The 22,517-nt window shown below is 54.3% G+C and overlaps 1 protein-coding gene across 1 annotated transcript; it reads left to right on the forward strand.

Annotated features, from left to right (window-relative positions):
* The first annotated feature begins 234 nt into the window (after positions 1-234).
* Etnk2 (ethanolamine kinase 2) lies at positions 235-18,640 on the forward strand. The gene is made up of 8 exons (XM_059253218.1): positions 235-670; positions 2,236-2,495; positions 5,532-5,654; positions 10,592-10,734; positions 12,078-12,161; positions 14,474-14,619; positions 16,049-16,122; positions 17,669-18,640. The coding sequence occupies exons 1-8, from the start codon at positions 416-418 to the stop codon at positions 17,739-17,741; spliced, it is 1,158 nt and encodes a 385-aa protein (XP_059109201.1). The 5' UTR covers positions 235-415; the 3' UTR covers positions 17,742-18,640.
* The last annotated feature ends 3,877 nt before the right edge of the window (positions 18,641-22,517 follow it).

The following is a 22,517-nucleotide window of genomic DNA, read 5'->3' on the forward strand; positions in this document are numbered from 1 at the left end:
GCTGCTGGGGGCCCAATGGGAAACGGGTCATCCCGCAAGAGGATGCCTAAGCAGGGACCTGGGGAGGGGCCTGAGGCTCCGCCCTTTGCGTCATTAAGGCGGGGCACCACCCCCACCCCGAGCTCCAGGTAGTCACGGCCCCAGCTCGAGGAGATGGCGGGCGGCACACGCCGGGAGGCGGGGGCGGGGCGGGCAGGGGGCGTTGCTGCGGCCCGTGATGTCACTGTCGCGGCGGACCCCGGCGATCCCCGGCCAGCTGTGTTGCGGGGCTGCACGCCGGCGATCGGAGCGGGCAGCTAGCTCCTGAGTCATGGACTTCCCCTGGCCCCTCCTCGACCACTCCCATTCCCTCTCAAGGCCTCCCGGTAGGGGCTAACGCGGGCGCGGCGGCTCCGAGGGGGTGGGGCTGCTGGGAATGGCTGTGCCCCCTTCAGCTCCAGTGCCGTGCTCGCCCTTTTACCTGCGGAGGCAGGCGCTCTGCCCGCAGTGCTCATGGGGCATGGAGGAGAAGGCGGCGGCCAGCGTTGGCTGCTGGGAGCCACCCGAGCCCCCGAGGGCCGCCGTCCCGTGCTTCGGCGTCACGGTGGATCAGGACGACATCCTCCCCGGTGCCCTGCGCCTCATCCGGGAGCTGCGGCCGCACTGGAAGCCCGAGCAAGTTCGGACCAAGGTAGCCGAGCGGGAGCGAGGCCGGGGATGGGGCCCTGCCTGAGCTGCAGCGGGGCTGCGTGGACGCCCGTCAGCTCATCCTTCCGAGTGCGGGTCCCAGGGTTGCGCGGCTGTTGCGCAGGAAAGGTTTTGGACCGTGGTTTGTATACGTGTTTAGCTCCCCATCTCTTTTGATTACCTATGCAAAGCTGGGCTCGCGCTTCCCTGGACCCTCCCCACTCCCCTGTTCCAGGGGTTCCCAAGCATGCAGCCTGAAGTCTACCTGCCCACTGTCAGCATGCTGCGCGTGCGGCCCCACCCCCTGTCGCTGAGTGCTTGTCCCCTAGTTGCCCAGGAGTGCGTACTCAGCCACTCTGAAACCCGAGGAGGCACGAACTTTTAAGGAAACCTCCCCCTGCATCCAATGCTGCTCCTTCACCCTAACATGAGAACCAAACCCTCGGGGATCTGAGCATTCCCTGTGGGCCCCAGGCACCAGTCTATGGAATTCAGAATTCCAGTAAAGCACCTTTACCACGGCCTCAGGCTGGTAGTTCTGAGCAACGCCTCCCCTCGCACCCCCCCTAAACCTCCCCCCCCCCGATTGTCAGATACATTCTCCCACACACACCTGTGGACAGAGCTGCTCACCTTGGCCCCTACCTTACTCCTCAGCTGTCCTGCATTCTCTTAAAAATAATGTTTACACCTATCCGGGCACCCACAGCCTGGGCAGCCTGTGCAGGAAGAGGCAGAGGAGTAGAGATCCATGTCACAGACCTTCTGAGTGGGGGAAGGCACAGCTCTGAGGAGAATCTGGGCTGAGTGTGGTAGCGTTTTTTTCCCAGAAGACCCAGTCAGGAGCAAGGCAGACCTGGAATGAAATCCCAGCACTAGCATAGCAGATGCTAACCCGTACTCAGTAGGCCTGTTGCCTCACCCAGAATGGGTTCAGGTGACTGCTCAAGTCCCATCCAGCCCTGTCACATGGTGCCCATGAAACTTCAGCTCGTGGTTTCTTCCTCCCTATCGCCATGACCAGAGTCTGTTCCCACCCGTGTTGTCTCCTGTGTCTTCCTTCTGGTGTGGAATTCAGAGATTCAAGGACCTCTGGCCACCAGAGCCCTGGGATGAGTGCCAACCCCAGTACCCTCCTTGTCCCTCTGCCACTGGATGGAGCAAGAGATACAGCTAAGAGCCCTTGCCTGCCTTGGTGAGAGGCAGGGCTGGGCAGTTTCCAGCCCTCCTGGGCCACATTCCCACCTGTGGTGGGTTCTTTCAGGGTCAGAATGGAGAAGGAAGGGGAGGGCCCCTACCCACTGCCTAGTGTGGACATGCCCACTCTGCCAAATCCCGTGCTCTGGAGTCAAGACTTAGGCTGAGCGAGTGTGCGTGGGCTCAGCATGGCTGCCACCCTCCCTCTCCACTTGTGTTTTAGTCCGCTCCAAGGCAGAGTGTAGTGCTGGCTGCTGTGGGGTTGTGTTCAGTGCTCAAATGAGCACACTCTGCTTTGATTGAAGCTCTGGAAAGAGACCAGAAGATTATACCCCCACCCTCCCACCCATCGCTGCCCTCTCCCCATGCTAGCGCTTCAAAGATGGCATCACCAACAAGCTAGTGGCCTGCTATGTGGAGGAGGACATGCGGGACTGTGTCCTGGTCCGGGTGTATGGGGAGCGGACAGAGTTGCTGGTGGACCGGGAGAATGAGGTCAGGAACTTCCAGCTGCTGCGAGCACATGGCTGCGCCCCCAAACTCTACTGCACCTTTCAGAATGGGCTGTGCTATGAGTACATGCAGGGTGTGGCCCTGGGACCGGAGCACATCAGAGAACCCAAGCTCTTCAGGTGAGTAGGGTACAGAGCACAATGCACAATTTTTTCCCTAAGGCTATGTCTTTGAGGTTCTTGCAGTGGGGTTCATGAAGGAGAAGTCCTAAGCGTCATAAGTCATATTTTCATATTGCTTTGAAAATAGTTGTTGATATTTGTCTGCTCTGAGGCTGCAACATTCCATAGTCTTACAGTGGTGCCCACTAGGAAGGATGAGTTCCAGGGGAACACAGTGGTCCCATAAATGTAGCAGAGATCAGGTTTTTGTTGTTTCTTACCCTCCATTTCTCAAGCCTCTGCCCACCCTGTGTCAGATGTGGAAACATCCAGAAGCCCTGGAAATGAAATCTGGGCCAAATTCTGAAGGTACACAGGCTGTCTACCCTTCCTGTCTTTCTTTTTCCTTTTTTTCTTCATTTTGCTATTATTATTATTATTATTATTATTATTATTATTATTATTATTATTATTTTGAGACAGGGTCTCTCAATGTAGCCCTGGCTATCCTGGAATCTGATATGTAGACCGGGCTGGCCTCGAATTCACAGAGACCTGCCTGCCTCTGCCTCCCGAGTGCTGGGATTGAAGGCATGCGCCGCCTTGCACAGCTTCCCTCTCATCTTTTGCAGAGAGTGAAAGGTGTGAGGACAAACAGCCTTATCCAGGGTGAACTTGACTTCAGCAAGCTGGAGATATCCCTCCACCCAGCCCCCAAGCTGAGGGCCTTTTGGGTTCCCTGACAGTGGAGACTCACGTTTGGAGTATGACTGAAGCCTCCACTCAGAAGGCCCACCAGAACTGGGCCCGGTTCCCAGGGAATACCTGGATATATAGGGCCTAGGAGCCACATTTAACCTTCAAGCCCTGTGGATACTACTGTAGGGCCCGAAATGGGGAGAATCAAACAGCCCCTGGTACCCCACCCTCTCTGCTCCCACTAGACCGGGGGGGGGGGGGGTCAAGCAGTATCCTCTCCCTTCCCACAGTGCCATGAGCTGTGTGGATGAAGGCCACCAGCCTATCATAGTGAGGCACCGGCAAGCTGAGGTTTACTCCCAATGCTGGGGGCCACAGGGCAGGGTCTCCCCAGGTGCTTTGCTTGGCATCTGCGGTGTCCAGCTCAAGAGGACGGAGACTTGGCTTGCATCCCGGGGGTAGCAATGCCCACCTAGGGGTAGGCCTGGCTTTCCAGTGCCTCCTTAGCTGCCCACCACTCAACCCAAGTAAGTACACTTGGCTCTCTGCATACATGGCTGGCCCTCCACACTCTTCAGGGCTGCCCCTGAGACTGCTGCGGCCCCAGGACATTGTATTTGAGTTGTGTGTTCTAGCTGTGTGTTGGTGGGGGCATGTGCGTGAAGGGTGTGCCCACCTATGTGGGAGGTCATTGGGGTTCAAGCTGAGTACACCCCACCTGGAGAGAAGAGGTCAAAGCAGGGTACAGGGGACCCTGCCCGCTTTTCTCATGGCTCCTTCCTTAGTCTTGTGCAAATAAGCTCAAACATTGGCAGGTTCTCACGACTCCTAGTCTCTCCCCGCCTCTGTGAACCTCATCCGTCACTCATCCTCTTTCTGGAAACAATTACCACTGTCAGGAAGATTGAAGGGGGATTTAGGTGCCATAATAAGAAGGTGGTGTTTGGGGGAGAGCCAGAAATTGGGGTGGGTGTAGGAGGTAGGCCTTTCCTTGGTGACTTTCCCAGGATGGCGCTTTCCCCACCCCGTCATGGTGACAGGGTATCTGCAGGAAAGCGCTCCACCCCCATCCCCACCCCCACTCCATATCTCTTGAGCCCACCCCCAAGCCTGCCCTGCTGAGGTCCTTCTGCATGAAAACGCTGAGTGTTGAAGTTACTTCAGTTGCTATTCACACAACAGCCCTTTTGACATTCAAGAAGCTGCTCTGTTCAGAATCTTCCTAGGGAAGGAAGACCAGAGCTGGGCCTCAGGTCTGTCTTCCCTTTTCCCAGCTCCTTGGTGGGCTCTCACCTACCCCAGCACCTCTGACCTCCACGCTCCTCCTCGGCTGCTGATGGCCCTCCACCCTTGAGGAAGTGGGAGGCTTGGGGAGGAACCTGAAATTGCCATTATCCTGATGGTGTCCGGCTGGTCCCTTCCCAGGCCGGGGGAAGGGGAGGAGTAGCCTTAGGACAACTCCGTAACAAGGTTTCAAACAACCAGGGTCTTTGTTGTCCTTCCCAGTGATTATTATTCCAGCAACAGACAGAGGCAAGGGAAGCCCAGAGGCTTGGATGTCGGCTGCTTGGCAGGCAGTTAGGGTTGGACTGCAGCAGGGAGGGCTGGCAGAGCCCAGCTGGGACCCCAGCCTCCATGCCGACCTTGGCATTGGCCTTGATGTGAAGCTCTTATCAAGGTTCTTCCCTCTGCAGTAGCCAGTCCCTTCTCACTCCCAGCAGACCTCCCTGCTACCCACTCCTCCCCCAGACAACCGCTCACTCTCCCCCAGGACCTTGGATAATGTCTGTAGGGGAACTTGAAGGCTGGCTTGTTTTGCGTCCTTGGTATCCGCTCACCAGCATCAACTCCCTGTGGAGTCAGAAGGGGCTGCCCTGGGCCAGCCTCTCCATCCTGGCCAGACTGATAAAAAGCTAACATTTCCTCCTTGCCTGACATCAACACCCACTATTCTCTTCATGGAAAGGGACCTGCTGCCACCTCTCCAGAGAGGATGGGGCAAAGTCTGGAGGGTGGGGTACTGCCCTTATGCCTGGTTGCCCCTGTGTTCTCAGGGGCGGCTATGGGAAGGCTGGGGAAGGCCAAGCTACTTACTGGCCTGGGGGGAACAGTCCTCTGCTTTTCTCTGGCCCGGCTCCGGGATAGAAAAGGAGCAATGGCTGACGGTCTTACCGCATTTTCCTGCCTTCTACTGAAACCTTGTTTGGAGACCAAGGGTTCCTGGGACCTGTCAAGATCCCACATGTGGCCCTCTGGTAGTACCCAGAACCTTCCAAACCCTTTCTGGTCAGGAGGGGCTGGGCAGGAGGACAAGCCCAGTTCTGACACTCACTATTCCTCCCATTTCTGTTGTAGGTTAATCGCCTTAGAACTGGCCAAGATTCACACCATCCACGCCAATGGCAGGTTGCCCAAGCCCACCCTCTGGCATAAGATGCATCATTATTTCACGCTGGTCAAGGATGAGATCAATCCCAGGTACAGAGATCTGAGGGGGCTCAAGGCTGCCACTATCTCTGCCCCGCCCCCTACTTTTGGCTCCAGGTAACTCTTAGAGAAGGTTCAGGGATGCAGTTCCTAGTGAGGAGGGGTTTCTCCAGGGCACCCTCCATCCTGAGCCACAGTCCAGGCAAAGAAAAGCTATTGGCTGCGTCTTAGCAACGTGGATCGGCAGTTTGGTACAGCAGCACTTACTTCTCTTTGAGTTTTCTGACTGTGTCGGGGGCAGGATTAGGGACAACTCCCATTTTCCTTAGGGTGGCAAGAAGCTCTTCTCCACTGTCACGATGTCAGTGAGGCTTTAATTTCCTACTTGAGGACTTAACGCTGCATGACTGTTTCTGTCTTTGGAACCATGGGAGAGCGGAGCCTCTGAGAATCTGAGGTTCTAAGCTCAGTGGGTCATAAGAGTAGACAGCCATGCCCCTGGAATGCCACAGTTTCCTGCTGATTGCCTGGATGATTCTGTGTACCTTTGGGAACCATGTCCCCATTTTGTTCCTTCACACACCCACTGCTCCGTGAAGTGCTCTTTCCAGGGACAGAGGTCTCCCTCCCATCCTGATTCTACTTTCAAGCAAAACAGGGTCCCCCAAACTTCCCCTTTGCTCACTGGCCTGCAGGTACCCAACTCCTGACACACCTTGGAGACTTAAGCATGGAAAAGAGTCCACAACATGGTCTCTGACATTTCATACATCCTGCAAGGATTAAACATCAACTTTTTTTTTTTTTTGGAGTCAGTGGAGCCTCTACTGGCCTGGAGCTCACTATGTAGATCGAGCTGGCTTTGAGCTCACAGAGATCTGCCTGCCTCTGTCTTTCAAGAGCTGTGATTAAAGTTGTGTGTTATCGTACCCAGCAAGCACTGCCTTTGAAAATGTATTTGAATGTCTTTGACTGATATATAATTATACACATAATATGTGATGATGAGAACAGGGTGACACATGTCTTCAGATGTTTATAATTTCTTTGTGCTGGACATTCAAAGTCCTCTCTTCCAGCAATTTTTGAAATATACAATTAATTTGAACACTGCCGCTTCTGAAGCGTCACCAGAGTAAGGTGGCAGGCGAGAGGGAGGTCTGAGAGAAAGGAGTCTCATTCCCTCCTCTTCCATGGCAGTCATTAACTCTGACCCCATAATTCATCCCTTCCACACACCATGACTCTGTCTAAACTCTGATACCCAGTGATTGTGCTATGAGTGCCCAGGATGGCCCTAGCCTGCCCTCTGTCTGGCCACGTTCAGACCCTGGGACAAGGACTACCATATCCCTGAAGACTAGAGTGTGACATGTCCCCTTAGCCAGCACCGTTCTTTGACAGGTGGCGATGGGACTTGCTATTTCTCGGTGCAGGGCTGGTGCTCATTCATGAACGGACACCACAGCATCCTTTGACTGCTGTCCTGTGTAGCCGTGGTGAATGATCTTGTCCAGAAGAGAGAGGTCCTGGGTGAAGAGCTGGCCAACTTCCGTTATTCTTGTCAAGCTGTTGGCCTTGGGGGAATCAAGGCTTCACTTCTCTGAGCCTCTCTATAGGATGGTCCCCTCACCCTTTAGAACTGCCTTGCATGTCCCACAGCAGGACAGTCCTGAGCAGTCATCGGAATTAGATGGAGCCTCTTGGATCCTGGCATTACCTCATCGCCCTGACTTATTCAACCCTTCACTTCACAAACATTGACTGGGATTAAAACGGCAGGAGAGTGAAGGTGATTGGGACATGGGCCCTGCCTGTAAGGAGTTTAGGAGGCATCTGGGTAAACAGAACATGCCTGTGCTTGGCACAAAAGAAGGCAGGGTGTGTAATGCATACAGAGGTAGGAAGGGGCAGCAGAAGTCATCTTGGCAGAGGTGGCAGGGCAGGATGAGAGGGGGCTTGCTCCAGCTCAGGATTCAGCCTGGGGGGGGGGGGGTCTGTTGACGATTGCCGAGTAGGTAAATGTGGCTGGAGCAGACATTCAGGAGGTTGTGGAAGTGGGGAATAGCCAGAGGGAAGGGGCTTGGGTACCAGGCTAAAAAGCCGGGATTGACGCGAACAAGCATCAGGAAGTCATAAAGGTGTGTTTGGTTTTTGTATGTTTGTTTGAGACAGGGTCTCACTATGTAGCCCCCACTGGCCTCAGACTCATATAGCCCAAGCTAACCTGTCTTAAACGCACGGTCTTACTGCCCAAGTACTAAAATTACCAGTGTGTGCCCACATGCCCACTATTACAAAGGTATCTGAGCCAGAACTATGGTTTAGGAAGGGGTCTAGCAGGCGTAAGAACCGCTTTGGTGAGGGGGCTGGTCGTGCACTGGAGGTAGGGGGATACGCTGGGGGGCAGGTTCTAGGACTGGGAGACCCAAGCTAGGAGAACCAGGTCCCCATAGAGTGCTTGCTGAGTGTACTCTGGCAGTCCAGACCAGAGAGTGCTCCTACTGGCCGCGGACTGCATTTGGGCGGCCTCCCTGAAGCACAGAACACATTTGGGGCAACGTTGCTTGGGGGCAGCTTGGTGGGTAGGTGGAAATGGAAGTAGACTGTGTCCGAGACTGCGGACGGTGACATGGTGGCCCTGAGTGGGAGGCAGTGTGGACTGGTAACTACCTTAGGGACATCAGGAGGGGATACTGATGGGTGGGCTGATGAGAGGCCAAAGATGGAAAGCCAAGAGACTGGAGCAGCAGAAAGTTGGTCCCTTAGAGGAGAACTTGTGCTTGTCCAGTGGGAACTGAGTGGAGATGGCCAAGCGGCAGTCCCTCCACGGCAGGAGTCCCAGGCCTCCCAGAGACCCCAGCCCTCATCCCTTCTGCTCATTCTGGGGTGAGCGTGTTTCCGGGTGGCAGTGATGGTTGTTTACTGCCAACCCTGCGGAGGTGGAGGGGGTTAGGGCTGGCAGGATGGAAGGCGGCAAAACTGGCTGAGGTCTTCATGTTCCGGGAAGGACAGTGCCGTTGGAGGGGGCCCCTGGAGATAGGCCCGGATTGTTCTCACAGTAAGTATCACAGTGGCCTTGGCAGGATAGGGCAGGGTCAGACTGAGGCCAGCGACGGGGAGCGGGCATCCGGCTGTCACAGGCGTGATTTTCAGACTGAGACCTGGGCAAACCAAAGGACTCCTCCTCGGCCTTTGTCTTGAAGTAGCCTCAGAGTAAGCTGGAGTTCTCCAGTAGCTTCAGGGAGGGCCACGGGCATGGCTGAGGACGGAGCTCGGCCCTCCCCTCTGTCTGTGGGCTACCTGGTTGAGAGACGCCGTCTTAGAGACCGAGGGAACAGATCATGGGTACACAGCCCTGTGATGAGGGCACGTGGTAGGTAGGCTGGGAACCCAGCTGGCCTGAGGTGTTGGGTCCAAGGGCACCCATGCTATGAGGCACCTGAGGTCCAGGGGTACCTATGCTATAGGCATCTGGGGTCCAGCGGTGCCCATGTTATGAGGCATCTGGAATCCAGCGGTGCCCATGTTATGAGGCATCTGGGGTCCAGGGGTGCCCATGTTATGAGGCATCTGGGGTCCAGCGGTGCCCATGTTATGAGGCATCTGGGGTCCAGGGGTGCCCATGCTATGAAGCATCTGGGATGAGGTTCTTTTTCTTCCTGGAGCCTCCCCATTTCCCAATCATGAAGGATTGAAGACCTAAGACCCCTCTAGCCTTGGCATCCCTTTTCTACGGGGGACATGGGGACATCGTAGACAGTTCTGTCCAGTGGGGAGGTGAGCCAGGACCCATCTTGTTATCACCTTCCTTGGAGAACCTTTGCTGTCCTAGGCAGAGAGACAGGAGTGGAGACAAGGCCCAGCACCCCGCTCCCAGGTGTAGTTCTGAATTTTGAAAGATTGCCTTGTTTGGCTTTTTCGTTGTATACAGACCTGTGACCCGAAGGGCCGAAGTTCAGAGCACCTGAGTACAGCGCGTCCTTACCCAACTTTGCATTGATTGACCCGTGATAGATCATTCCCCAGCCCAGCAGGCTTGGCAGACATGCTGCTTCAGTGACACGGGGTGGGTGGAGGTAGCCTTATGCATTTTTGCTCTGCCTCCAATCCAGTTAGTCTAGCAGACGCCAGGGACAGGAAACACTCATCACTCAAGGTGACAGGAATTAGTTGTTGGGAGTGACAAAACAGGTGTCTCACACAGGGGGTGCTAGGGGTGCTGCTGTTTCTCTGACATTTGCACAGTGTGTAGCTGGCCAACTGTTACATCCCTGTGAGATGACTGATTAGACCAGAGTCTATGACCTCAGCAGCTGAGGTAGGAGGCGCCACACCAGGGCGCCCCTCTGCCGTGCTGAGAAAGTCCTGTTTCTCTAGGCCCTCCTGGGGTTCTCTCACTGGGGAACCTCATCTTGGAGGAGCACAGCCCCTCCTAGGGAGTTCCTGGTATGGTCTCTTCTACCTCTCACTATTGATTCCATGGGCCGCATTCTCTCTTCCTCTGGAGCCATGGCCTCTGACGCTCGTCACCTCTCCTGTCTTTTCCTGGGTCCCCCTTCCTCACCCTGTCCATTTCACAAAGTAGCAGGGATACCATTTAGTTTTAGTGACTTTTTTTTCCCCCCAAGATGGGGTTTCTCTGTGTATCCCTGCCTGTCCTGGAACTAGTTCTATAGACCAGGCTGGTCTCGAACTCACCAAGATCTGCCTCCTGAGTGCTGGGATTAAAGGTGTGTGTCACCACTGCCTAGCTTAGTTAGTGACTTTTATGTTATGACCAGGTTTTAAGCTGCTTCTTATTTAACCCTGGGAACCAGAAGGACAGGCTACGCTTACGTGTGACCAAAGTCGGGGCTCTGCTGGGCTGGCCTTTTGTCTGAGGTCTCTAGAGTAAATGAATGATTGGACTAGAGTTTAGGGCTTGCCTGTCTGAGCTGAGTCAACCCTCCCTCGACCTGCAGTTTTTTTTTCCCCCCACTGTCTAGCCTTTCTGCAGACGTCCCTAAGGTGGAGGTGTTGGGACAGGAGCTGGCCTGGCTGAAGGAACACCTGTCCCAACTGGAGTCCCCTGTGGTCTTCTGTCACAACGACCTGCTCTGCAAGAATATCATCTATGACAGCACCAAAGGTACTGCCCCTCAAGCCCCTCAGATGTGGGGACACGGGCCAGCTGGCCAGCCTGCTGGCTTCAGGGGTCCGAGAACAAGGAGCAGGAGACCTGAGCTTTGACTGTCCTTTATCATGGAAGACACAGGTGTGCCCTCCGGAGATCTTAATGTGTGGGAAAAAAGGAGGAAAATGGAACAGGAAAGTACCACTTAGAAAAATGTATTGTAAGAAAGGACTCAAAATCACAGTTGGGAAGGTCTTCAACATCAGGGCACCCAAGCCATGTATCCTGATGACTTTATGGGCTTCTGAGGACATCATGGCTTCCCCAAGCCTTGAGAGGGCAGGTGGATTGTGAAGAGAAGAGAGATGGGGGAGATTGCTGCTTCTTACTATTCCTGAGAATGCAGTTCCCCTGGAAATGCAGATGTCCCTCGTCACACACCCAAGATTTGTGTTGTACGTCTGAGAGGGTCAGCAAGTCTCCTGTAAAACAGCAGAGTGGGGCCGGGCGGTGGTGGCGCACGCCTTTAATCCCAGCACTCGGGAGGCAGAGGCAGGCGGATCTCTGTGAGTTCGAGGCCAGCCTGGGCTACCAAGTGAGTTCCAGGAAAGGCGCAAAGCTACACAGAGAAACCTTGTCTCGGAAAAAAAAAAAAAACAAAAAAACAAAAACAAAAAACAAAAACAAACAAACAAAAAAAAACAGCAGAGTGGCGCTTTGCAGGGAGAGTGCTTGATGTGAGACCAGAATCCTTTCCCCAGCACCCCAAAAACACGTGAAAATAAGATAGCATTTACATATGACATCCATCCGGCTACTTACCATATCCAATACAGTAGAAATATGAGCTAAAGAGGTGTTAGTCCATGTTGTCTTAGGAACGACAAAGGAAAAAAAAAGTCTGTACATGTTCAGTACATATGAATTTTTTAATTCGCGTTTTATGGTATGATTATTTTGTTTGCATGCATGCCTGTGTGTCATATGCATGTAATGCCCACAGAAGCCAGAAGAGGTTGTTGGATCCCCTGGACTTGTGGTGATGGTTGGTTATGAGCCACCATGTGGGTTCTGAGCCTGTACTCTTAACCGCTGAGCCGTAGCTCCATCCCTCAGATCAAATGTATAGATTTTCAGCCCATAGTTAGTTGAATCCGTGGCTGTAGGACCCCCAGACACGGTAGGCAGGAAATATTTGCTTTGCTTCTGATCCTTTGCCGCGGACAGATTCGAGTGGCCTAGAAGGTTGGGCAGAGATCAGGGAGGGCCGGAGGGTGTGTCTCGGAGGTCTGGAACTCTGACCAGGCCCCATTTCCAGATCTGGGACCAGCCCTCACTGCTTCTCCTTCTCCTCACAGGCCATGTGCGGTTCATCGACTATGAATATGCAGGATACAACTACCAGGCTTTCGACATTGGCAACCACTTCAACGAGTTCGCAGGTAGGGGGAGTTACTCTGGCCTCAGTGCCCTCCTTATTATGGGGTGCCAAGTCTGCAAGTCTACGGGTAGGTTCTAGACTTGAGGTTTGATGGGTGGGAGGTGGGCACAGCCTGCTTTTAAAGAGCAACATATGTCACAGAAAGGAACTCCTCTCCAGAGCTGACCTCTGCTAGCCTATGTGGCAGGCAGTTTGGTACAAACGAGGAAATGCATTTACTGTAGGGTCCCAGGGGCTACTCAGCCTGACATGTGAATTAAGAAGGACCCCCTTCCAAGTGGGGCTCAGTAGTTCAGTTCTGTGATCTTAGCTACTTGGGAGGCTGAGGCAGGAGGATCCCACCCAGTTCAAGGCCTTTCGGGGCTACAGTATGTGTTCAGGGCCAAGCTGGGGAACTTGGTAAGACGCTGTCTTAGAATTAAAGATAGTCTGGATATACCTCCGTGGTAGACAACAGCCTAGCACGTACAGGGTCCTGGAGAGAGAGAGAGAGAGAGAGAGAGAGAGAGAGAGAGAGAGAGAGAGAGAGAACCCCTTCCTCAGGACAGGCTTAGCCTCCACCAGCTTGGCCAGCACTCCTTCCTGCCCAGTACAACTTGTACAATGGTCCACGAAGGCCTTGAATGCAGATATGTGACCAAATAAGCTGTTTACCTGGTGTCCTGAAGCGAATAGTCTAGGCAGAGCTAGTTAAAAGTATTTCCACATCTTGATTTCCTGAGTTTCAACCCTAGTTTTGTTGTTAACTAGTGGTGAGATTCAGGTCACTGCCCTCTGTGGCTGTAAAATGGAGACGTTGTAATACCTACATTGAGCTAAGATACACACACACACAAGGCTGGGTGTGGTGGTACACACCTTCAATCCCAGTGCTCAGGAGGCACCAAGAGGCAGGCAAATCATTGTGAGCTTGAAGGTAGCCTGGTCTATATATTGAGTTGTAGGACAGCCTGGACTAGAGACCCAGTTTACAAAAAAAAAAAAAAAAAAAAAAAAAAAAAAAAGATTCCCCTCCCCATTCCCTTAGACTTGGCAACTATACTATAAATGCGTGGTCATCTAGACCCATCCATGTAAGGGCTACAGGGCATAGGACCATGGAGACAGCTCCTCAATGGAACTGGACACAGTTGGGGGACCATCTGCAGGCTGCTATGTGGGCTTGCCAGTGTGCCCTGGCTGGCCTCTAGGGCTTAGGAAAGTTGAGATGCCCTGGCCAACTGTGGAGCCATCCCTTGGCCGTTCCCCTGACCAACTCAGCCCAACCCAGGCTGATGAATCACATCTCTTTTAGAGCCTTGGAGGACCAGGTGTGTCCAGTTGCTTGCACCCAGGGGCCCAGCTCTCTAGGGCACTCAGAGGGAAGTGTTGGGCCTCAGCTGAGCTGCAGGGAGCTGAAGCAGAGGCCTGCCCTACAGGGCATATGTCTGGCAGTGCTCAGCTGCCGGGAGGCCTTTGCAGAGGTGGTAAGTCCTCATCCAGTGCACAGAGCAAAGTTCAGCTGGAGCTTCTCCAAAGGGGTGGGCTGTGTCCTTTAGAAGCCGGCAAACAAACTCTGGGCAGTAGGAAGATACAGGTCCAACCCCACCCCGCCTCTAACTGGCTGTGTGCCCTGGGCCTTCTGATGTGCGCGGGGAGATTCTTTACTACCTACATCCTTGGGACTCAGAAACTCTGCTTCTCGAGGGATATCAAGGACACATGGGAAGTGTGTAAGAAGGGAAAGGAGAGACCCTGGAGACGGTGGCCCATCTCTGCTCCCACCTTAAATAAACTACTTCTTTCTAGTTCTGGCCTACCTTGTGCTAACCACAGAGCTGGAGGAACTGGGAAGTAGCTTGAGAACACTTAGGACAGGGGAGGGTGCGAACAGGGCTGTTGTCAGTCACGGGGAGCCGTGGAGGTGGGGCACTTCCCTGGAAATGCCAGTGTGAGCAGCAACATTTTAACATTGATAGGGAAGTCCAACTCCTTGTCTGGAAGGTGAAGGGATTAGGGTCTTGCGATGGAAGGGCTGAGCTGAGGTCAAGTGGTGCCAAGCCTGAGACTTTCCATAAAGCATCATCACTTTACAGAGGGGCAGGGTATAAGGTGACAGTGCCTTGGGGAGCACCTGGCCCCTGACCACTCAGCTTCTCTATCCTCAGCGCTAGGTAAGTGGTACCCTACTGGGTAGAGGAGACTCCCTCCACCAACTGAGCTGCCCTCACAGGGCTCCTCTGCAAGCCAGCCCACAGCGCAAGGTAGGAGACTCCTGGGCTCAAACCTGAGAGGAGCTTTTCCAGGCAACTTGGGTCTTACTTGCCTCCCTAGGTGTGAATGAGGTTGATTACTGCCGGTACCCAGATCGGGAGATCCAGCTACAGTGGCTGCGCTTTTATCTTGAGGCACAAAAGGGGGCGGCCCCAACCCCCAGGGAGGTGGAGCGCCTTTACGCACAAGTCAACAAATTTGCGCTGGTGAGTGCTTGGGCCTGCCACAGTCTCAGTTGTTCTTAGTGAGCGAGGGAGGGCTTCTACTGCCGCCATGGAACACCATGACCAAGCAACTTGGGTAGGAAGGGGTTTATTTTGCCTTACAGCTTAAGTCCGTCATCCAAGGAAGTCAGGGCAGGGACCTGGAGGTAGAAGCTGTAGAGCCCACGGAGGAGCGCTGTTTCCTGGCTTTGTTCCCCCCATGGCTTGCTCAGCCTGCTTTCTCATGCCATCCAGGACCACCAGCCTAGGGAGTAACGCTGCCCACGGTGGACCGGGCCCTCCCAAAAGCAGTCACGAAAATGCCCTACAGACTTGACCACAGGCCAGTCTGGTGGGGTTAGATTCCCTCTTCCAAAACGACTCTGGCTTGTGTCAGATTGACATAAAACTAACCAGTCCAGTTGTGGACTACACCCCACCAAGAAGGGGTCTGAAAACAGCCATTCCAGGTTGTCCCCTTAATGTTCCTGCCACCCAGCCTGGGCACTCGCCTCCCGAGATGAGTATTTCCAAAAAGGCCCTCAGCTTCCTCGCTGAGCCAGTCTGTTTAGATGGGTAGTTCTCTCTGCTAGCTAACCTTAGTGTTTCATGCTGTAGTAAGACGCTTCTTGTTACTACCATCACTACCAAGCTCACAACTTACCAGCCTTGCCTCCCAGGCTCCTCCTCCCCCACCACTGCATTATGGCATTCAATTGGGAATGTCATTTCTCCAAGGAACATGGTTCGTGCCGGGTGTTCCCTGGTGTGGGCCGAGGGGACTAACACGCGGGAAGACAAGCCAGCGCCAGGCTTCACCATTCATAACAGAGCTTAGACAATCTGTCTTTTCTGGGATTGATTGCTTGTCCTGGTCCACTCTAACCCAGACCTCACCCTCTTCCTCCTCTGTTGCACCTGAAGAACAAATCTTCTCAACTTTTGCTCAACTTTTAAGCAAAAACAACCCCATACTTGCTGGCTCACCTACATCCCTTCTAAGCCATGGAAAGGGAAGTGGAGGAAGCCCTCCTTAGCAACTGTGTGACCAAGGCTTGGGATGGGTGGGCAAGCCCTAAGGGTGTGCCCCCGTGCCTAGGAAGGTGATGGTGGTGTCGCTTTCAGGGGTAACTGGGAATCATGGCTTTCTGGCTCTTTGAGTCTGGGGTAGAGAGAGGCAGGCTGGGGAACCTTGAAGTCTTTGGAGCCCCGCTTCTGATCACCTGGATGATAGACTCTGGGTAGAACTGGCTCTGCTTGCCTTTTACTAGTGGGTAGTGAGTCCCCCAGTGGTGACCAGGCCACTGGGCAGCATTTCTCCCCACATTGGCCAGTGTTCAGCAAGACACCCAAGGTGGCCGTGTCTCTCTTGCTCTTGAAGGCTGTGACAGGTGTGGCTTTGCGGGGCTGACCCTCTCTGGCCTGTTTGCAGGCCTCCCATTTCTTCTGGGGACTCTGGGCACTCATACAGAACCAGTACTCCACCATCAGCTTCGACTTCCTCAGGTCAGTATGGGGAGCTGCGGGAGGATGGGTGGGGGGCAGAGAAGGGAGAGCGCCCCGACTACCATGTGACCCAGATGGGCAAAACAGAATGCTGGAGTCCCTCAAGTGCGCAGCTGACCCAACCCCAGCTCCAGGGAGCCTCACCCAAACCTAGTGAAAGTGCTCCCACCCCCACTAAGCCTTCCATACTGTCCTTACCCAGCACCAGGGCCCACTCTGCTGGTGCCGGCTTAGCCAGAGCCTGGAACAGACAGACAGGCCGGAGAATCAGTGCGAAAAGGATGGAAGGCCAATGAGGTGGCTTGGTGGGTAAAGGCACTTATGGCCCAGCCTGGTGACCTGAGTCTGACCCCCAGAATCCACGTAAAAGTGGGAGGAGAGAACTGAATCCTGAAAGTTGTCCTTTGACCTCCACGTGTACTGTGGCACACACACCCCCTACACCCACACAATAATAATATTTTTAAAAATTAAAGAGGAGCTACCGAGTGCACAGATCACTGGGGTGACTTAGATCTACCCAGACTGCCCCCTCCTATCCACCTCTTCCTTAGACTTAGGGACCATATCCAAACTCTTACTATGACAGCTTGGGAGCCCATGAAATGAGGCCCCTTTGTCCTTGCAAGCGGGGAATGAATTCCTCCATTTGTCCCCGTCCACCCTCAGCCGTAGCAACCTGCAGGCTCAGCCACTGGGTCACACACCGGAGTATGTTAGAACACCGGCAAAGACAGAAAATGAAGAGCATGTGCAAGGATGTGGGAAACTGGGAACGCAAACTGGTCCAGCCATTCTAGGGAAGAATGTTCCTTCAAACACCGAAAAATACAACTCCCATCCCATGCAGCAACCCCCCTCCTGCGTGTATGTCCCGGAGGACAGAAGCAAGGGCTGGCAGTAGTGTTTATTTAGACACTGGCCCTCACGGCAGCCAAGTGTCCTCACTTGATGAGTGAATGACAGAATCTGGTCACGTGCTATGCAGATGAACCTTGAGGACATTTTGCTAAGCGAAATAAGGCAGCCACACAAAGACAGACCTTAGGACTCAGAGGGTCACGTGCATAGGGACAGAGCAGGGCGGTCACTGGGCTGGGACCAGAAATTGACGCAAGTTAACAGTTTTAACTTTAAAAGATTAAAAAGTTCTGGAGGTCCACTGTGAAACAACAGGCACATCAGCACTACAAAATAATAAAAACAAAACACCAAACACATCTTTGGGAGGGTTGCTCCAGTCTGACCGAAGAGAATGAAACAATAGTGAAGAAATTTTAAGAGTTGATCTGCCCCTCGCGGGGTGGTGGTGGCACACACCTTTAATCCCAGCACTCAACAGAGGCAGGCGGATCTCTGTGAGTTTGAGGCCAGCCTGGTCTACAGAGTGAGTTTCAGGACAACCGGGGCTACACAAAGACACCCTGTCTCAAAAACAAACAAAAGAGTTGACTTGCCCAGACCTCGATGGACTTGAGCTGGGAGGCGGAGTCCTCCCTAGGCTGCCAGCCTCCCCGCTCATCCACTCCCTTGTCCTCCCTGGCAGGTATGCGGTGATCCGATTCAGCCAGTACTTTAAAGTGAAGCCTCAGGTGTTGGCCTTGGAGATGCCAAAGTGACCAGCCTCCTGCTCCTCCGTGTGCTTCTGATGCCAGACAGACCTGTTCTCCAGGGTACCCTCCTGCCTTGCGATGGGCACCCTTGGGGCATGTGGGCAGCCATGGTAAAGGCTCCCCGGTGGATGCCGACGAAGACTTCATTTTCCTGTTTGGAGGGGCTGAAACCCAGCATTGGGGTGGGAGTTCCTCTTCACCCTGACAGGCTTGGAGAGGAAGTGCCCGCAGATGGCCGAGGCCTGGGCTGTCACCCTTTGAGAGCACACCATTGCCAGCCCAGGCCTGCTGGAGCTTGGGCTGCCTCAGTTGGCCCTTGACCCTCCCCAGCAGGGGAGGGGAAGGGCTCATTTCTACCTCTGGTGCCCCAGCCTCCAGCTGAGCTGCGTCGTCCGCCCTAGGTGAGAGGTGTTGAGCCCCAAGCCAGCAGGAAGCTAGCTCCGCTTGTCACCTTGGGGACAGAGCTCCCAGCTAGGCCTGACAGTTCTGCCAGCAGCTGCCTCGTCTGAGCTGCTAACTTCTCCAAGCCAGACGCCATCCCCTCACCCCTTCCCCAGCTCCCCTGTGCTTCTGCTCCGCCCCTGCAGAGGAGCGGGAACGGCAGACCTGGAGTAGGTATGGTCTTGGATCGGGTGGCAGGTACCAGAGCCAGCAGCAGCCTCCGCCTCTCTCCCCTCCAGGGATCTGTCTGTCCATCTCTGTCTTCTACCCTGCACATAGCCGACGAAGTCTTCCCATTTGGGAATGAGCAGCCGAGGCTAGGGGGGCGTGGCCAGATACCCAAAGGGTTAGCCGCTGTCTCCGCCCCCCAGTCCTTACAGTTCCTAGGGGGCCTGCTCTAGGCCCCCACTGTGATTCATTTGTAAATTATGTTTTTCTGCATTAAAAGGTTTGTTTCTGGAATGCGGTCTCCAAAGGACAGTGGCTGGGAGTGTGACTGGTATACGTGTGGAGGAGCTGGGCCAGGCTCAGTTTTCTTTCTGCTGTGCCTTTGGGGTCGCTCCTGCTCTGAGTTAAGGCACAGCAGCCTGGGGCACCTCTGATGCCAGCCTTGCCCCGGCATCCTGCAGACCCGGGCAAGGCTGATGCTCTCATCCACAGTCTCTCCACTTTTAACATCCTGGTGGTTGCCTCTGCAGGATGCTGCTTACAGGGGCGCCATGATGCAGACTCCAAGAACTTAGGCCAATCAAGGGAAGGGCCTGCGGAACCCGGACTAGAACACTCAGGCTTCCCTCCACAGTCTGCTCAGGCCCTCAGCTATCGGGATCGGGGAGAACCACTCTGTCTGGCAGCAGGCAAGATGATTTTTGCAGCCAGCCTCCTCAGGAGGCCAGAGCAGAAACTCAAGTGAGAGCACTCCAAACTGTCTTGCCCAGGAGCAGCTGGCTGGAGCGGGGGTAGGGAAGAATCTGGTTGTTTGGCATTTGCCTGCAAATGCACCAGGCGTCATGGCAACGGCTTTAGTAGACACTGGCAGCTAGGGCCTTCAAGGTCACATGCTCCAGTGGAGGTAGGCCCTCCGGAGTGTGCTGATGGAGGACCTGGGGGAAAAGACGTGCCTAGGCATACAGATGGTGACAGAGCTGGGGAAGGAGGGGTCCCCAAGGTCACCTGTAGACTCAGGGGGCCATGGGCATAACTACATAACAATGCCCACCTTATTTCCAGTCACCCTGGAACCAAGGGCAGAGTAGTCATGCGTAGCCTCCTAGGGTCTTTGTGGCCTCACCCTACAGACAGGTCTGCTGCTGAGGGAGAAGCTGGGGTGGGCAGGAGGAGGACGACTCTGGACTCCTTCCCCACAAAGCCTGAGGCCCACTTCTCTCCGGTCATCCTAGGCAGGCGCTCCAGGCCAAGGCCATCTTCCCAGGTCTGACCTTTGGCCCGTGGAGAGGGGGCCAGGTGAGCTTGTGGCTAGCTTTCCTGGTAGCGACCAGACCACACTGTCCCTGTTTCTGCCCACCTGACCACGCCCTGCTTCTCACAGGAAGGGGTGAGGTTCCAGTTGGCCAGGGGACTTGGGCAGTCACGGCACAGCAGCTGGATGAGGTCTGTGGACAAAGGTACCTGGAATACCTTTGGCAGCGAGGGCCCCAGCCCTCCAGGCTGCAGAGGACCCGCCACAGGGTAACGGGGAACTCGGGACTAGAAGGGATCCCAGGGAGATTACAAGATCTAGTTTTGACCGAAGTGGGAGTTTGGAGTGAAGTTACAGGTTTGAGCCAAGCAGCTCCCTCTAGTGGCCACTTAAACGGGCCAGGCAGAAGCCAAAGAAGTTTCCAGGACCCTGGGCTGGTCTCTTGTTGTTGGCCCTTGCCTCAGGGCTGGGCAGGGCGCCAAGGTGTGAGGACAGCGAGGACATGAGGACAAGCAGCCAGAGCGCTGAAGGACAGGGCCAGGAACCAGGACACTTCGATTCACTGCCTCTAGCTCTTGGCCGTGTGTGATCTTAATCCCACCAAGCCTACCGTCTCACCAGCACATAAAAATAAGAACCTCCCCCCCTTGCAGTGCTAAGTCGGAACCCTTAGTTCCTGGGTTCTGAAGCTCCTTCTGCTTCTGAATGTCTTTACTGAAGTGTGTGCGTCTGTATATGTAGCCAAACTACCAGGATTAATCTCACAATACATACAACAGCACCTGTCTTTGCTACCCCAAAACTGAACACACTCTCCTCCCTCTTGCCCCGTTTGTGAACTGGATAACCCTGGCCCCTTTTGACCATCCCTCTAATGATATACCTACCAGGCTACTTTTGTTCTCACAGGCTGACTCTGGGCCCTTCCAGATGACAGTGGCTTTTTCTAAAGAGGGGGTTTGGACTAGACTGATATACTTTGGACTAAGCCTGTGTAGAATATACACTGCCCCATAGCCTCTCCTCATTGAGGACATAACCCTGTTAATCTGGCTCATCTCTTTCATAAGAGATGCTAATCAGTTTTGCCCAATACCATGATGATGGTATTAATTCAACCATGACTTGTCTTATAGAATCCCATTAATTTTGAAGACTTTTGGTCTTTCATCCAGCCCTGTCTCCAGCGATAATAATGTCACAACTATGCCTTTGAAGTCCCCATTCAAAGTGCAAGGTCACGGAGTCTTGAAGAACATCATTCAGAACCCTGCTCCCTTAATAAGTATGGCAGGGAGCCCACAAGAGAGCTCCTGGGTGTCTGTGTGGGATGGCTCTTCTGGGATGGGCCCACAGCTTTCACTGGATTCAAGGGGCTCCTTCCCCGAGAGGGGGTAAGAATCATGGAGAAGTTGAAGTCTCTTGCTTTTAGGTGGGACAGTGTAGCCCAAAGGGGAGAGCTGAGCCAGGGTTACACTGTTCCTCCAGGCCACCACATTGCCTCCCTCAGCATCAGTGTGTCACCACAGTCCTGTCCTTGGTCTCCTGGCCAAAGCCATTTCTTCCAGACACTTTGCCTGATGCTCCCATACGCTGCCGCCAGGGGGCAGCAGTGCCTGGCTGGCGCCAGACTTGGGACCGGGCTCAGGCCAGCCTCTGTATAACAAGGGTCCGAATTCTGAAATGGTTGGTCTTTATTATGCCATCAGAAAACAAATGTGCTGGTTAAGTTATTCATCATTATCTTCTTAGTAACAAAATAAAGCACTATCTATGTTTACAGTCATAAAAAGAAACAGTCTGGAGAGAAATGGGGTCACGGGGTGGGGGTGGGGGGGCACCTGGCCATGTGGGGTTTGGGGTCATCTTCCTGGCTTGGGGACTGTTCCAGATCTTTGGAGCTAGGTGCTAATGGTCTTTGATTTTCTTGGGAAACAACCAGGAAGCTTATCAGGAGTGAAGCTCATTCCCCAGGACAGAGTGGGGGAGGAAGGAAGCCACCCCAAGCTCACGAAGGGACGGAGACCAGCTGCCGCGGGGTCCCCTCTGCAGGGCTGGGGTCCCCTCTGCAGGGCTGTCACTGACAAGAAGAGGAGCCATTAGTCCTCTGGCCCCCATGCCTGGGAGTCAGGTTGGGACTCGGGACAATGCCCCTTGGAGGCTGAGGCACACTCTCACAGTACTGGGAGCTAAAAATGGCTCCGTGGGAACTGACTGGCAAAGTCAGGAGGGAGGAAAAGGCATGGGGTCAGGAAACTGCCAGTCCCAGGGGCAGACACCCAGAGGACCCAGTGGGTGTGGGGGGAGCAGGGACAGATGGAGGAACAACGGAGACAGAAATGCACAGTGGGCGAGGACACACAGAACCTGAGACACCAGACTGACGAAGAGGTAGCAATTTGGGGACGAAGAAGCACAGAAGAGAGGCCCCCGGAGAAGCATCAAGAGACACACCACAGAGCTCATCAACATGCCTGGCTCACAGCAGCCACTTAGCAAATACCTTCTGCCCAGAGAGGCGAGATGAAACCGTGAGCACGCGGATGCACACACGCGTGCGCGCACACATGCACACACACGCAGCAGCCAGAGGCACGTGGACTTGGAAGACAAAGACAGAATCGCCAGACCCTTCTGCACGAAGTGATCCAGGTGACAGAGGAGTGACCTGGGAGCTTCTGGGGCAGAGATGTTGTCCCACAATTGGCTGGTTTGGCCATGACAAAATGGAAACAGAGCCTGTTTGGGGGACAGGTGTGTGTACCTGCCATCCCCTCGGGTAGCTAGACCTACAAGAGGGAGTGTGTCCAGTGTTCCCTGGCCGTTAGCCCCAAGGGCCAAAGACCTCAGCTGACTTGGCCTATCACAGCCACAGGAATCCCACCCAGCCAGGCCATTAACTCCTCAGATGTGCCGGAAGG

The sequence above is a fragment of the Peromyscus eremicus genome, unplaced genomic scaffold (genome assembly GCF_949786415.1).
Source record: "Peromyscus eremicus unplaced genomic scaffold, PerEre_H2_v1 PerEre#2#unplaced_3497, whole genome shotgun sequence".
NCBI lineage: Eukaryota > Metazoa > Chordata > Mammalia > Rodentia > Cricetidae > Peromyscus > Peromyscus eremicus.